The 17,364-nt window shown below is 39.6% G+C and overlaps 1 protein-coding gene across 1 annotated transcript in view; it reads right to left on the bottom strand.

Moving 5' to 3' along the window:
• The window catches only part of acbd6 (acyl-CoA binding domain containing 6), a 44,512-nt gene that overhangs the window by 21,375 nt on the left and 5,773 nt on the right, over positions 1-17,364 (bottom strand). The window contains exons 4-6 of the mRNA XM_047375851.1: positions 17,133-17,209; positions 12,204-12,309; positions 6,305-6,394 (exon numbers count right to left, since the gene is read on the bottom strand). Coding sequence (XP_047231807.1) covers positions 6,305-6,394; positions 12,204-12,309; positions 17,133-17,209 — 273 coding nt within the window. The remainder of the gene's footprint in view (positions 1-6,304; positions 6,395-12,203; positions 12,310-17,132; positions 17,210-17,364) is intronic.

The raw sequence follows: 17,364 nt of genomic DNA, 5'->3' as shown, positions 1-17,364 counted from the left end.
TTTCTGGTCATTGTTATTTCCTGCATCGCAACTGCACCAAAGCAGCGACTTTTTAACCCTGTTTCATATTAATTGGCATGTGATATCTACAAATGCATATATCCATAGTAACCCAGAGGCTAGAAGGTTAGAAGATGGCCTGGGATTTCCAGCTTTATAACAAAAGCTGTGTGTGTGTGTGTGTGTGTGTGTAGGGGGGTGAAAGTTAGGGATTACAGCACCTGGACAGCAATGACCACCAGCATAGCGAACCCACACATGGCTCTTACCTTCACCTTTTACCATCACAATATAACTAGATATCTAACCCCAAATCTAATAATTACACACATCTAATCAGTAATCTTACCCTAAAACCAATCCCTAATCTGAAGTTAAAGAAAATCAATAACATTTTAGACCGAATCATGATTTAAATAACACACCTAAAGTATGTCTAAATAAATATCCTTTAGTCCTAAATAAATAAATTTCCTGACCAAAAAAGTCATTATTTTGCTAAACCTGTGGCTTTGAATATGGGAAAAGTCCAATAGCCCCTTTTCCATTGAAGGAACTTGCAGATATTACCTGGGCTTTTGAAAGCCCTCCTCGAGTTTCGACACATTGTTACTCAAGTATTTCACTTTCCTGGGTCCATACTTTCATAGATAAAAGGTCCTGAGACTGATAAAGGGGCGGGGTTTTGTGCAGCAAGATATCCTGCTATGCATTGTGCCACCAGCAGTGGTAAATGGAGAAGTGCAGTCTGATCTCATCATTCTTCGCTCCCTGCTATTTGTTTATGGCGGCTCAAAGCGGAAATAAAGCTTTTAGAATCAGTGGTGAATAACTGCAAGTACCAGAATATAAAATGTGTTATTTCTCTTTGGAAATTTTTGAAATTGTAAGTTAATGTAGGCATTTATAAACTGCGTCACCACAGTCTTTCCTTACAATAAAAATTAATTTAATTTGTCTTCCTAGCAATTTTTTAGCATGTAAATTCATAGCAAGAAAAGCAGGTCCGGGACTCGGGACAGCTGCATTGAGGACTATAGCCTCTGCACATGGTCGCGCGCTTAACCCCTACAACACCAGCACCGTGCCCGTTATTTGTCAGTTGAGGCAAAAAATACTTTATAGGCTATTAGTCTTTTGAAGGGAGTAAAGGAGTAAACCCAGTTGTGCGTTGTCCATTTTGTTTTGTGACCAAATGATGGGATATGGGCTCAGTTTTCTCCCGAGCCTCAAACAGAGGAGGATAAAATAGATCTAAATAATGTACAAGAAAATATCTTTTTTCGTCATATTCTATTCAGTATTCTTCTTGTCAACTGTGTTAATGTTAATGTTTTGTTGTTCTTAAGTTTGAAAAAAAAACAAAAAAAAAAACGGATCAGGCTTTGCCTGTTTTACCTTTCGTTTCTTATTACTGCCACCTGCTTGATTGGAGGTGTAGTGCAGTTACCTTCAGAACTTCCCCAGATGTCATTAGGCTAATTTAAATAAATGTTCAGCAGCCTTTCATAGCAGTGGAAACAGAAAGCATGCAATTTACCCAGAATCTTTTTTAGCCATGTAAAAAAAAATCCCCAGGTATTTAAATCCTGGGACTTTCTGTGGAAAAGGGGCTAATGTGGCATCTTTTACTAATAAGATCTATTGTGACAATTAATTCTGCCCAGACTCGCTCCACAAAGCCAAAAAATAAATAGCTAAAGATAAAGAGTTTTCTTCATCCAGCACATCTTAGGTATTTATAAGTTTAGGTATATTTAAACTTTACTTGTGGGAATGTCGTTGCTTTTGCAGCTAAACTGACTTCAACAAAAAATTTTATGATCTTTGATCAGAAGTTTTCAAGACGTTTCCCCGATCACATTTTGCTCTCAAAGAAGACGACTCCTTTCAGGTTTCATTGATGAACTGAGCAGCTTTTAACCCAAAATTGTTTTAGCAATAAACCTAGTTGTGTCATTTGCTTTGAGACACTGGCATTTTTTCCACTACATCAAGATGTGTATTTCTACATGGTTGTTTAGTTTAATAAAAAGGCTACTTCTCACATCATTTTGGGTTATGTAGTTAAAGTGTTGGTGCATTTTCATTTTAGTTGAAGATTGACTCCTACATTTGTTCTTGTGCAATAAACGCGAAATTGAAAAGTGCATAAAAACAAATATAGTTCACCTTTTATAAATTCCTAAGACTGCAAACAAACAAACATGCCTCTCACTGCTTTAAAAAGAGCAGCTGTTAATAACAGCCCTAATATCTAGCCCTTATGGATGATAACAATATTTTGAACTTGTTCAATACTTAATCAGACCTGCCCTCGAAGTAAAATGTTAAGAATTTTATTTTTATCCGTTTTATCTTTGTCTCATGCATGTCGCCGGAGTGTTTGCTGCCTGGAACGAGTAATCTTTTTACCATCCTTACATAGTTTATCCAACTTTTTCAAGAATTAGCACAATGTAACACTTGTCATTATTTCACAAGAAAGGGTAAAATATGATTACCATAATATGTTTAGATCAACTGTAGTTTAAATCTTTATGCATCAAAGGTTTTTTTTATTTAACTAAACCTAATATAATAAAATCTAATGATATTACTTCTAATGTCGAAGAGCCCAAACACTTGCAATTTCAAGACAGCTACAAGGCAACAGCTCTCTTGAAACAGTTAAGCATGAGACAATTCTCGGCAGACTATGTTTAGATGAATGAAGGACAAAAAACATACAGCTTACCCCATATTCACTGGCACTCATGGTAAATATGTGTGAAGATTTCTACACAAACAAAGCAACTAATCAAGACTTGTCATTGTCAACAGTCAGATCATTAATTATAAAGTAAAAAAAACTGGACCTGTGAACAGGGCTGGACCAGGACCCAGGCTGGTCTTGTCACCTTGCACAGTCAAATCTGCAAAGATTAGTGCTTGAGAACTGAAACAATTACTTGACTATGAGAACATGCTGCTGCTATTTAAAGGCTTTGCACACATATTTACCCAGAGAGCCAAGCAGCATGAAGGGAGTTTTAAGGATTTTTGGTTTATCCAGACACAGTTCAATAAGGTAAGCAAAATACTACAGTTAGATTATTTAAAAATTACCATTCCAACACAAAACTTAAAAAACCTTTATTATTGACAATTTGTTTGCTGCTTGGATCAAATTTTCACTTTAGCTTTGGAATGATGGCATGTTAGACATATATTCCTTCATTATTTTTGCTTCTATCTACTTTAGCCTGAACAACTGGTCAATTATTTAAACTTTTCAGCATTTTGAAAATGAGGTTTTACAGTCCCCCACCCCCCCCCCCCCCCCCCCCCCCCCCCCCCCCCCCCCCCCACAGTTAGCCTGCCCCACTTTTCTAGGGAGTATTAGCTGTGGGAACATGGTGACGTTTAATGTACCGTACAAACACCAGGGACAGCTCTACAGTTGGCAGGTGGCAGATCTGTGATCTGCGTATTCAAACTCATGCAGCTACCTATTGTGGTCCCTTGATCCTGGATTAACTATCAAACGAGCCCTTAATGCAGGTTACCAGGGTTTGGGAACAATTCGCTAAAACAATCAGTTGATTACTTTCCAACGATTTTCCTCTTCTGCCAGGCAAATAATAATACTTTTTGTTTTAACTCTTAAGCCCACAACCCCTCCCCCCGTTTTAATCAACAAATTAGGCATAAATCATGTTTGATCTTTATTTACTGATTGCTCAGCAGTTGGTAGAGGTCAAGGGAGATTACTGGATGCTTTAATAGCCCGAAAACAAGCCAAACATTCCTCTGTTCCACTCATGAACACATACAACCTCAGTCTCTTTGTTTGATGTCAAAGCAATTGGGAAAAGGACACAGGTCTTCCCTATCTCCTTTCCGTTATTTCCTCCTCAACTCCTCTAAATGTAGAGGATGTTCAAACATGTTCTAATGAGAAGTGTATTGTTCAGTAAGCTTTGCATAGCGAGATAATTTGGCATCTTGACAGAATGGTATGATTTAACTGACTGTATTTTTCTCTCTGCTCCCTCATAAATCTGCTACCAGTAGCTCCAGTGGAAGTGACCAGTGTCATTAATATCCAGCCTCCTCCACTGAATAGTTCCTCAGACACCTGAGAGAGCAGCAGGTGGAAAGCTCCAGATGACCTGAATTTATGAAGAGAGCTAATCTCTGTGCTCTCATTGGCTATGAAATCTCCCCTCCTACAAAAACTTCACAGATTTTCCAAGAAGTTTCAAAAAACAAAGTAGGATCATTAAAATTCATAACTTAGACATCTAAAATCATTATTGAAAAAGGATTAATGTTTCTAGCTATCTCTTACTAAAACACAATTTATGTATTAGCCATGTGACAGTTATTGGTTTCAAGATATACCAAATGTTTTAAAAGTTATGGTTTTAATAATCCCTCCCACAAATTTCTGTCATACCATTTATTTACAGTCCTTCTACTAAGGGGTCAGTGAAGGTGTTTTCCTCTGGCTGCATGGAAATTAGAAAAATGTATCACTGACCCTCCGCTTGTTGCTGTGCATTGCTGGTCAGCAGGCTGAAAGAAAGCTTCTATACATTTTTGTTGTTCACAAAAAAGACAAATTTGGCTGTTTTAAGACATTTGCAGTAATGGTAAAAGTAGACAAGCAAAGGTGGTGACCCATCACTCCTTTTAAGGTTGTAAAACTACAATTGTTAAGCTGTGAGATGTTTATGAGTTAACAAGGGCCACAGTATTAGGAAAATGCTCTTGTGAAACTACGATTAACCCACATTTTCTTTCTTTTCTTTCATCACAATGTCCCTTACATTCATATTCTTAGTGAGCATTAGCATCTCAGCCAGTACAAATATACATTAGGTGTGTCCACTGAGGGAAGTGAAAGTCTGTCCAACAGGCCAAAAATATTATTGGCAAAAATAATTTTCATGCAAGGTACTTTAAAAACATTATACCGTTTGCCAGCAGTTGACTTAAGGCTCGCTACTACAGCAGATACCCTGACTAGTTAAACAACTAACACAGTTTGTTATCTTAAGGACAACACACATCAGTGATGTCAAATGACCATCAAAAAATAACTCCCTATTTTCTATCAAACAAACGACACAATGTGTCTGGCCGGCGGCCGATGCCTTCAATGCGCGATCGCCCCAGTAATCCTTTCAAACCTGTTCCATTCAAAGGCGTTGACATTATGATGCAACTATTCAAGGATGAATTTCAGTATCCTGCTAAGTCTCAGTGCACGTCAGTACAACGTAGCCAGAGTCATTTGAGGGGCATTAATTGATTGGACACATTGCGGTGCTCCCAACATCCATTCTGCCTAAGTGTTACTCTATAAAGACCAGAAAGGCAAAAATAGGTAATATTCTATGCAACAAGCACTTCATAATAATATTATTGCAATAATCAAAGTAATATAATTTTTAGCATTGGTAAAAATAAATGTTGCTTTTACGTTTTACATAAAAGCGATTAGAAATTGAATGTGGTACATCTTGAAAAGAAGAAAGGAAAAAAGCCTCTATTTATTCAGAGGTCCAACTGTGCTTGCATTATCTTGGTGCGGCTGTAAATCATCAGTGAATTGTTTTGTACTTATTCCACTGTTAAGTCCTCCCCCCTCTCAGGGAGCATTCACAAACAAAAGGGGCCACGCATGACCACAAAAGAGAAAGTCATTTGTGAAATGTCCTGATTATGTGGGTTGTGCAACGTAAAAAACAATTTGCCTGATTACTTCCAATTGATTTGTCCTCGCAGTTAAAACCTCAGCGAGCAGTCCGGCGAGCTGCGCCGTGCCACGCTGGTGGGCAGGGGGAAGAGGAGTAATTTCTCGGATGTGCAGCTGAGCCAGCTTACTGCCTAAGCTAAAGCCGACTGGATGCTGCTAAACCTCTGAGAGCTAAACACCAGGCTAGCTACCAGCTAACTCTGTCTGCTAAAGCCCTGAGGGATTTATGTGTGGCACAAAGTGAATTAAAGGTGACCTTCTGAAAGGGACGGATAGACAAAAGGGAAGGGTGATGAGGAGGTTGGGGATTTCACAGGTTGCCCGCGCTTTACCTGAGCTGATGCAAAAAAGTGGTGCTCCATAAATTAAAAGCTCCTTGCCACTTTCCCACCGTCTCTGGCATCTTGTGAGATTTTATTTATATCCGCATCGAATAGCTTTACTAAATTAAACCGAAGTAACAAAAGTAAACAGAAGTGCTACAACAAGCTCGGACTTAACAAGAGATTCTTAGAAAAAGAACAAAGAGAGACAGAGAGAGAGATGATTTCTGCTCACCTGACTGTTGATGTCTGCTTTGTGCTGCAGTAACACAGATACCAGCTCCTTGTGTCCTCTGTCACAGGCCCAGTGCAGGAGAGCCCGGCCCTGCCAACATAAGTACACAAATCACTGAACGGTACACGCACTTCACAAAAACTGGAAGGAACAAACAAACACTAAACAAACTGAAGGAAAAGAACACAAAGCATCCTGCTCCTTCACATGTTATACTTAAACCTTGTGGATATTAATGAAGGTTATTTGCTCTTAAATTGTTCATTAACAATCTTCAATACAAAAAGTCCTACGAGACAGAGGAATGGGACTTTCAATTCATTGCAAAAGCATTTACACCCCTTGAACTTTTTCACATTTTCTCAACCAACCTCAATAGATTATGTTGGGATTGTGATATTATATACAAAGAGGTGCATAATTGTGTAGCAGATTAATGAAGACTGATTTTTAGATGTTTCTAAAAATTAAAAAAAGTATGGCCTGCACTCATACTGCACAGCCCTTCAGTCAATACTCATGGGAATCACCTTTTACTGCATTTACATCTGTGAATCATTTAGGAGAAAGCCTCTACCAGTTTTGTACATCTAGAGACTGCACTTTTGGTCCATTCTTCTTTGAAAAATAGCTCAAGTTCAGTCAGGTTGAATTGAGAGTCTGAACATCAGTTTTAAGTCATGACAAAGATTTTCATTAAAATTTAGGGTTGGACTTTGGCTGGGCCATTCCAACACAACAATGTTCTTCGATCCTAACAATTCCATTGTAGCTCTGGCTGTAAAGGTTTGGGGTTGTTATCCTGCTGGAAGGTGGAACATCCGTCCAGTCTAAAGTCACTTGTAGCCTCTAACATGTTTTCTTCCAGCATTGCCCAGTATTCAGTTTCATCTTCCCATCAACTCTTACCAGCGTCTCTCTCCCTGCAACATAAAGCATAACCACAGCATGATGCTGCCACCACTATGTTTTACCATAGGGGTTGCCTGTTCAGGGTGTTAAGTTTTCTGCCACAAATGTGTGCAAGTGTAAGAGGGGTCTTCACAGCTGCATGTAGGCAAAAGTTTGGCTTCTATGGCTTTCAACAAGAGATTTTTTCCTTGCTATTCTTCCATAGAGGCAAGGTTTGTAAAGTACAAAATTAATAGTTGTTCTGTCGACATATTCTACCACATGGGCTGTGGATCTTTGCAGCCCTTCCTAAGTTACCATGGGCCCTAATGGTTGTTGTCGTCTTGCCCACAACTGTATCCCTGACATGTCTGGGGCATTCCTTCTTCTTCATGATGCTGTTTGTTCACTAATGATCTCTAACAAACCTCAGAGACCTTCACAGAACAGCTGTATAGAACAGCTTAGACCGAGATTCAATTACACCATGTGGACTCCATTTACTAATTACGTGACTTTGAAGGCAGCTAGATGAACTTACTTTTATTGGGGATTAGGGGGGAAAGGGGGCTGAATACATATGCATGCCATACTTTACAGAATTGTATTTGAAACACTTTTTAACACCCATGTAGCCATAACATGACTCCTAGTTTAGTAATGCACTACTCTGTGTTGGTCTGTCACACAAAATCCCAATAAAATGAAAGTTTGTGGTTGCAACTGACAAAATGTAAAAAAGTTAAAGGGGTATGGACACTTTTCTGAGGCACGGTGTGTTGGTTTGTGTGTGACTACCAGACAAACTGCAGAATCCAGCACACATTCAGTAAAGAGCCCCTCTCACACATGCACAAACACTCTCTCACAACCCTTTCCTTGGGTCTAAGATCCCTGTTCTAATAAAACCTCAGGAGCTCGTTTTTCAGTGAGGCCAATTAGGTAAAGCAAACTCTGCAAGTCCAACTCTGTAGCTTAAATCATATTGATCACCAAGGCTGCATGTTAAAATGGCTACTTATGCGTCAGGTCAGAATACCAATGTTGCCTTCACTCACTCTTTTTCTTTAAGGTGCTCTGCTGCAGACTGCTGCCATTTTACTGCCAGAGTTTTGTGGTTCAAACAGGAGAACACAAACTCAGAAATGTGTTAGGTCTGAGGTACATCAGTGAAAAAGCCTACGTGTGTGCCTACAGTATATTGTGCTAAATCATGGCTGAATTAGTGCTCTTCAGACTACAGGAAGGGTATTTTTAGCACTGTCTGATTAAGTAAGAAAACCCCCTTTCTCTTAATGCAAAGAGTTGGACAAGTTCCAGAAAAGAAGCACATCTGCACAAAAAAAATAGCAGTCAATAAAGCTTGCAAAGGGTAGAACACCAGACACGTAAAACAAAGCAGAAGCAAACCCTTATTGTATACAGAATGCATGCAAGGTTTGGAGAAATGGATTAGAAATGTCATCGCAATATTTTTTGTGGTATTTATTGCAATGAAAATGCAAGTGATTAATGTATTTAAAAAACAACCCAATTACAAACAAAATATTGCTCTATAAATAAAACTTGGTTGTTTCCAAATAGAAAAAAATAAGGACTAGGTACAGTCATATTTTGAACCCAGACATAGGATTTTTTAAAGCTTTCTTGAAACAACAGGGGAAAACAGTTTAAACAGCAAAATTCACATGAAATTCAGTTGTTTGCAAATATCATCAGTTAAAGTTTTTAGTTAATACCGCAGGATGACTAATTGCTATCCCATCCATCCATCCATCCATCCATCCATCCATCCATCCATCTATCCATCCATCCATCCATCCATCCATCCATCCAATTTAAGTAAAACGTTCACAATACAGTGTTATATCAAGAAAGTACGGCATTTGAATAGAAGCATCCAATGGTGATTTCCTCATCTCAATTTATAGAAACAAAAGCCAGGAACAGTGGTGAATATACGACAACAAAAACTGTCAATGTCTCAATAACGTGTCATGACCCCTTGAGCATCAAGCTTGACAATGATGTCTCATGCTGTTCACAGGTCGACTGATTGTCTGCGGAGGTTTGGCATCCCACTCTTTTTGAAGAGCGGCACTCAGGCCATTGACGTTCTGGGTTAAAGAGTTAGGAGCCTCATAGGTTTTCTATGGGATTTAGGTCTGGACAAAGTGCAGGCAACTCCACTCGAGGTACCCCAGTCTCCAGCAGACGTGCCCTATGATGCAGCCTCGATAAGTTGGAGCATTGTCGTCCATAAATATGAAGTTAGGCCTGTGTTGATCATGCAGGGCAACAATGACTGGATTAATGATGTTATTCAGGTAATATGGGCTTGTCACTGTACCGTTCACAAAGTGTAGGGCAGTTTTGTATTTAGACACTCCTGCCCACTCTGTAACACCACCACCACCAAAGGCTGGTCTGGTGACAACAGTGACTGATGCATAGCGCTCTCCTTGACATCTCCAACATCATTCAGGGCCATCATTTCTGCTCAACATGAATCAACTTTCATCAGAGAACAGCACTGAGGCTCACTGGTCCCTCGTCGGACGTAAATGCGCCCTGGCCCAGGCAAGATGATGATGCTTGTACCTGGTGGTGTGGTCAGGTACCCTTGCAGGTCACCTAGCACACAGACCATGATGTTAAGGGTTTCAAATGGTCTAACGTGACACTTGGATACCTCTCACCTACTTTAAAAGTGCCTGAAGTTGAGTGGCATTCATCATCCGCATGACACTGTTCAAAATAAAGTTAACAATGTGGGATGTGGTCAAAGGATATCCACTTCTACACCTTTCTGTGACTCTTACAGCCTCTCTGTATCTCTGTTGCAACCTGCTGATGACACTCTGTGACACTCTAAGCTCAGTGGCCACCTCTGTCTGAAAACATCCTGGCGAGGTACTATTGATCGGTTGTTAGGTGTTGTTTTGGTCTCATTTGAAAATGTGAAAAGCATGATGAGGAGAACTGTTTAAATACCAGCTCTGACTGAACCAGGAAATGTATTGATCGATGTCTGGATCAAACACCTGTTGTGAATTTTGCTGTTAAGCTCCTTGTTAGAGAACAGCAAGTTGTGCAAAAAGTACTGAAGAGTAAAACATGTGCATTCAAAAGTTTATTAAAGATCACATTAGGTTCACCTGTTAAGAGAATCCTGCAAAGAAAATACCAAAAGGCCGGAGTGAGAGAATTTTCTAAAGAATTTTAGATGTAACTTAAAAATCTAAACATGCATGTATAGGTTTTTGGATTTAATGTGACTGTATAAATATTCAGACATAACAAATAACAAAAAAACATCTGGAGAAATATAATGATTTTGAAAAACCAAGCAACTGCATAATCATAAATACCTGTTTTGCCATACAGCTGCCAAAAGTTATTCTGTGTGCTTCTATCATTGAACTATTTAGATCTATATTCAAAATTTTATATATTATAACCATACGTTGATACCATCTACATTTTGGCTATGTGAATTAGGCATGGGGCTGTCTAAAACTGCCATGGCATGATGTCCATGAGTATGGTTATCATGTTAATAACAGAAAAATTAAAATACAAAATTGTGACATAACATAATGCTTTTTTTTTTTGTCAGCTTGAATGACCAACTTTAGTTTTAAAACAGCATCAGCTTAGAAAGAATGATAGGTGGAGCTGCTTTCGTTTCCATGTCACGACTGCCCGTGTTTATTGGTGATGGGAAATGTTTCCAAACAACCGAATAAGTCTTTGCATTGGGAAATGTAGCAGCCTTTTTTGTCAGCTAGCTGACGGGCAGTTCACAGCAACAGGTGGGGGAGGGGTATCACTGCATTACTCAATGCATCATACAGTCAGAGAAGAGTTAATGTCACTCCAGCACTTTCTCTGGCACCTCATCGAAAGGACGATATGCAGCAGGGTCGGTACGACAGAAAATCCTATTGGCTTTGAAACCGTAACCTTTTAAACCCTCGGTTTTCCCTTATACTGATAACTGTCCCATGTTTACTGTGAACCAATCAAAAATAAAAAAATTAATAAAATTATCCAGTGAGGGACTACAAAGGATATTTCGATTCTACTCTAAATTATAACAATGCTTTGGGAAGCAAAACTGTATTTATTGTTTTGGTGTTTTCATGTCTTAACTGTAACTGTATTAACTGCCACTTCCTAGAGGATTATTATTATTATTTTAATGTTTTAATAATTTCTCTGCTGATTGTGTTTCACTGACTGTACAGATAGCAGCAGATGGATGATGACTACAAAACCTGTCCATATGAAAGGCAGAGTTAAGCTTGATTTGACTGTTTGTGCAGAAAATCTACCTCAAACTTTAACATTCACTACTAGAACTAATCAAACCCAGGTGATGTTTTAGTTCCACACTCACAGAGGCAGAGCCTCTTTGTTAACCTGCAGACTCTTAACACTATTTCAGATGATGTTGAATGTTGCCACTGCCCTCTGCTGTTCAGTGGGCAGAACAACGGGGCATAAGATGAGCACAATAGTTGAAGCCAGACAAAGCCTTTTCAGCAGAGATGGCTCAACCATCTGGCCTTTGACTGTGAACTCAGCGGCTGAATGGCTGTTTATTGTGAAGAGTGACGTGATTGAAGAAAGGGCAGGGAGCCAGTTGGCTCGGCTGATAATGAATCAAAGGCAGATGGATGGATTTCTGGGTCTATCCAGGAAACGCGTTACAATAGTGGGGACAATTTTAGAAATTTCAGTACAAACCATTAGTCCAGGTGTATGTGGGAGTACAGAAACCATTATGTATCAACTGCAAAAGGAGCTGCATTATTTGCCACTTAGTGACCTGCATATATTTTTGCAACAGGTCAAAGCAAAGTGTCTGACTGCGGAGCCATATATGCAGCATATTGGTAAAAGGGGCTTTAGCAGCACCACTGTATATAGAAATAGCAATCTAATCATGCCAATAATTTTCATGCAAACCACTTCAGCCTTTAGATATTTTGTGGCACTGTACCTCTTCATCTTTGCTATTGACATCCACTTTCTGAGAACTGATGGCATTCCTGATGTGTTCGATGTTATTTTCTCTGCAGTAGTCAAAGATGTTCTTGTCCTCTTCCCTGGGAAAAAGACAGAAGGAAAACCCAGAAAGTAAAGATCAGTCATTTTTATTACAAAAACAAAGGAAAGTAGCAACATTCATATATTGCATCACGTCATTGTAAGTTACTGGGTAAAAAGTGTCCAAAACAAGGCTGGATTCAGACTGTATGGTTTCATCGTATAGGGTGCTGACAAACCATCCACCTCAAAGTTATGTTCCTGCTCGAAACATCCTCCAACATATTTCCTTTTGCCAGTTAGTTAACTCCTTCCTGGTTTGTGTGCCATGCAAACGTACGCCATTTAAGTAGCAATGACACCAGTGTTGAATTATCATAAATTTAACACTATCAACATGCGCTACCGAACCATCTGATATCAGAGCGGCAGTCCCTATGGGACAGAGGCACGCACAGCAGCACCATCCTACCTCTAATTATATCTTTCTGTCTCTAATCACCTTCTTGCATTGGGGACAGGAATGAGTGCTGTGGGAGTGTGGTGACGTTGGGAGAGATGTTAGGTGAAATAGGGGGAGCAAAATCTCATTTAGAGCTTTACTCTTTCCCCTCCCTCTAACCCATCCAAGCCATTCAGATTAATTGAATTAAGTGCTCTATTGTCTGAAAGAAAACCTGCATATTTGACACTTTTACTGCTCCAATGCAGTCACTCAGTCAACCCCAAATCCAAATCCCACAGTTCCTGTTCCTGCCTGTGAAGCCGTCTTCCTGGGCCACTTTGGGCCTGTAAAGCTCCAGAGAGCCCAGCTAGCTCGAGTCACACATGAACCACTGTTAGTGTAAAACTCTTCATACACCTGGCAGATATGAATTTAAAAATTTTTATCAACCAAGAAGTTTGTTTCTGATAAGAAATGAGACAGAGATTGTCAAGAAAAAATAAAATAACATAAAAAAAGTATCAATGTTGGAAAAAAAAAAAATCTGTTTTACACCCAATCTCCCCCCATTTTGTGACTGTCATTCCCCTTTTTTGGAAGAGTTTCCTCTTTATTATTCCACTTTGTCCCTTTTTTTGCGGCACTAGACGCCTTTATTTTTAATTTTTTTGACAGTAGGTAGACTGGAAAGAGGGTAAAGAGACGGAGAGACATTCAACAAAGGTCGCCAGGTCTGGGACTTGAACCCGGGACAGCCGCATCGAGGACTATAGCCTGTGCACATGGTTGTGCACTTAACTCCTAAACCACCAGTGCCGCACTAACTTGGGTTGTCCCATTTTATTCTTGAGTGTTGGATCAGAGTCGAGTCCCAATCAAGCCTTTTTTTACAAGAATAGTAACAAACTCCCTTATTGATCTCAACTCCGGATACCTGTTGTTGGTATTTGTGATTTAATGTCAGCTGCACCTTCAGTGTTTTTAAAAATCCAACATCCGGCCCATTTTTTGTGCATGGTTGTTGAAGCAGTTTTTTTCCCATAACAATCTTTTTCAGTCCCTGCTACGATGTTCAGACTGAAGGAAGAACTGCATTGACTGCTGTTTGTTTTAACCAGGTGACCTACTCTGTGTGCTGTGCTCAGAAAGCTCTAGGAGACTGCTGTGCAGAGGGCAGCTAAAACACTAGTAATTAAATTATATGACGTTCAAAGCAAAATGCTAAGTTCATAAAGCAGAACAGCTCTTTCCTAAACGTTTTATGCAGATATAATTAATTGGACTTGCATTATCAACAAGTCATATCAAAACAAAGTAAAAATGCTAACATTTGCTTATGGTTTAAGCAAGTTACTGGTTTTCAAATTTTCCAATAAGAATTTGGGGGAAACTATCATTTTTTATCCTTAAATGGGTAAAGGAAGATAATACCAAAGAAAAAATATGAATCCCACTTTTTCAGACCAACAGAGCTTCATTTCCAGAGCTGCACAATATCTTGAACTGCAATTGTAATTGAAAGATGAACATTTGCAATATCACAGTCCCAAAGGATTATTAAAATGAATTGTTTGGTGGGGGTTTATATTTCACGTGTCATGCATTTAAACTCGGCTTAACAATATCCTCTGGCAAGTCGGATGAACTTTCACTGTTCTAAATGCACACACCTCATCTACATCGTAGTGACATAGATGATAAAGCTTAAGTACTTAAAAGTACTTCAGCAAATTTATGTTAATCACACGTTTTTGTTATTGCAATATTAAAGAACAAAATAGCAAAACCATGTTTCCTAATGTTCTGTATCCCAGACCAGCTTAACGCCACACTGAAGGGGGATTAAACTTAAGACTATAAAAATTAGGCATGTTACTCTTTTCTATAAGAAAAGAGAAAAACAGATACAAGGAGGGTGTTCTCTGTGGTCTCTTCTTTTTTGGCGATCCACACTTCTTTTCCTTCAGCTCCTCAGCTACATCCTCTCTCTTTTTCCTCTGCTCACTCTCTTTTACCAGCTCATTGTTAATGATGAATAACTCATCATGCTTTTATCAGACCAAGGTTATGTATCTGCACATTCATTTACATACTCCTGATTACACCAGCTATGTTTATTCATGCCAAACCACACCCACTTCCTTGTCTGATGGCTATCATGACCCCAAAGCCTGTCTGATGCGTGGCCACCATCCGTCTCCCCCGGCAACTAATCAATAGGCCGAGTCATCAGTCTTTAGTTGATGGTCGGACGGGGCTGGCATGACACATATATATGAATGATGAGCATGAACACACACACACACACACACACACACACACACACAGCAGGGAGCTTTGGGTTTATATAATAAAAAACATTAAAATTATCTCCTAAATGAAAGCTCACACACACACACACATGCAAACAATTGTTTGGACAATCACTTTTTGTGAAATAAAAGGACAAAGGAATCCAAATACACAGAAGCAAACCAACAGGCCATATACGAACAAATGATTAATGTGGGCCTTATAAACAACATGACATCCACAACAGTGCAAAGCATGCTGGGAAGGTCACAGGCTACTCTGTCATCACGGCAGCACCAAGGTTTTTAGTGTTTGTGTATCTAGTATGTGCATGTGTGGGAACGTTATGTATGTCCAGTGCGGTGTACCGGCAGATATGTCCTTCATCCATCAGGCCAAACTGGTCACACTGGTAAAAAAAAAAAAATACCTGGCCTGAGTTTCAGTGATCAGCAACAGAGCCACACAATCCATCAAAGGCACGCATACACTCACACAATCTCTCATCTCGCTCCCTCATAAGACCCCGACCGAGCCTGAGCTCCGATGGAAGCACCTGAAACAATGAGAACTGAAAAAACAAAGGTTTGGCTTCCAGGAAAAGAGCTCGCCCCACGAAGCCTCCAGCTTTTATCGGAACTCAACTCGGAGGTGGTTGGCGAATTGCAAATGCAGCATTCGAACCCTCCGATCAGCTCAGCAGTCGAGGGATATTGCTAATCAATCCTGTTTTCATCTATAAATGCTCCACATACACATGAGCGGAGGTTGAGTGAGCAGTGCAATTAAATCTGCCTGGTTAACAGGTGTTCAGCTGTTTAATATGGAGGGTGCTTATGTGTGAGAAAGAGAAAATTGAAGAGCAGCAGAGCAGTGAGTTTATCACATCTGGGAGGTTATGCATGACTTCGGATGATAATCACACGGACATATAGCGTGAAGTGTATGATACTGTCTGCTCAGGTGTGCTTGTGTCATGTTAATGTCATCCTTGTGACGGGTTCCCCATGAGTGTTTGCTGCGACTGGATATCATCAGGGGAGCATTGCTCTGGGAAGCCTTCTGTAGCTACCTCCCTCTGCTATACCCCGTGCATCCCCCTAACCCTGCCTGTTTAATTTTGTAATTAAAAAAAACCGAAGGCTCAGGTCACTTCTTACAGATAATATGCATACTAATGCTATACAGCCATTTAGATGGTAACCTGCAGGATTCACACATCTCATTTTCATCTCCAAAAAGCTCTTTTTGCATTTGAAATGAAGATGGGGGATTCCATGCCTCAGTGAGTCTGCCAGGCAGGAATTAATGGAGAATGGATTTCATTAACATAAATCAGAACTACGTCACAATTCCAGACCTGCAAATGCAGTTACTGTCTGTTACTGCCTCGAGTCTAGTGGTTAACAACACAAAGCTGACTAAGTTGACCTGGGAATTAAAGAAAAGAGATACAGCTCCACAAAGACCAATGAAACACTTACACACAAGGTAATACAGATCTCTGTGCAATGAAAACATATTTTCTTTTCATATCAGATAACCCACGCAAGTTCTGGTTCTGGTGTTTGAGTGTCTGTAGGGATACACTGATCAGAGTTTCTCTGTAAGAACGATAATATACGAGACTCTATGAACAGCCTTCCTGTCATGAGAGGTCATTAATTTTATATATTGGGAACAGAGGCGAGGTCAAACTGTCTGAGGAGAGCATTGTCTTTAAAAAGCTAATTGTTTTCAGTTTTCCCAAGCTGGAAACAATTTACTTTGGATTTTGGAATAAAAGTTTCTTCCTTCCTTTAATCTGCTAAAAGTCTTGCTCTCTCTCTTTTGAGTCTGAATGTCATATGTGGTTTTCTTTAAAATTTCTTCTTACATCACTATGCTTCTTCTGACTTTTTTAGTCAAGAACCTCACTGATACCAAAAATAGCAATGTTCTAGTCTTATTCACTTAGAAACAGCATCCACAATCAGGAGTGATGACAACAACGTATCAGTGCTTAAGCATGGTGCATTCACTGACAGAGAGAGAAAAGAAAGAAAAAGGATAGCGATCTTAACCCTGTTAAAATTGTAATACACCCGTCACCAGCCAACTCCTCTGTGTATCTCTACTTGTATGTGTTACCTCTGATTTAAATACCTTATCATCTCCTCCTGGTATAGAGAGCTGACTGCTGCTCCTCCGAACCCTGTTCTCCTTTCTGCTCCTCGTCGTTGCTGTGAGAACAATACAGAGAAATCAGACTCTATCTTAGGCTCAGTTTGTTTGTGAAATCTTAAATTTAACACACAGATGTAAGAGAAAATTACCAAATTACAGCGCAGTAGCGGCTCGTGTTAAACACCAGACCTTCGAGTTTGGCTCAGACCAG

This window comes from Girardinichthys multiradiatus, chromosome 9 (genome assembly GCF_021462225.1).
Source record: "Girardinichthys multiradiatus isolate DD_20200921_A chromosome 9, DD_fGirMul_XY1, whole genome shotgun sequence".
NCBI classification, from domain to species: Eukaryota; Metazoa; Chordata; class Actinopteri; order Cyprinodontiformes; family Goodeidae; genus Girardinichthys; species Girardinichthys multiradiatus.
Note: the sequence above shows the minus strand (reverse complement) of the source record. Positions and strands in the feature narration are given on the sequence as shown.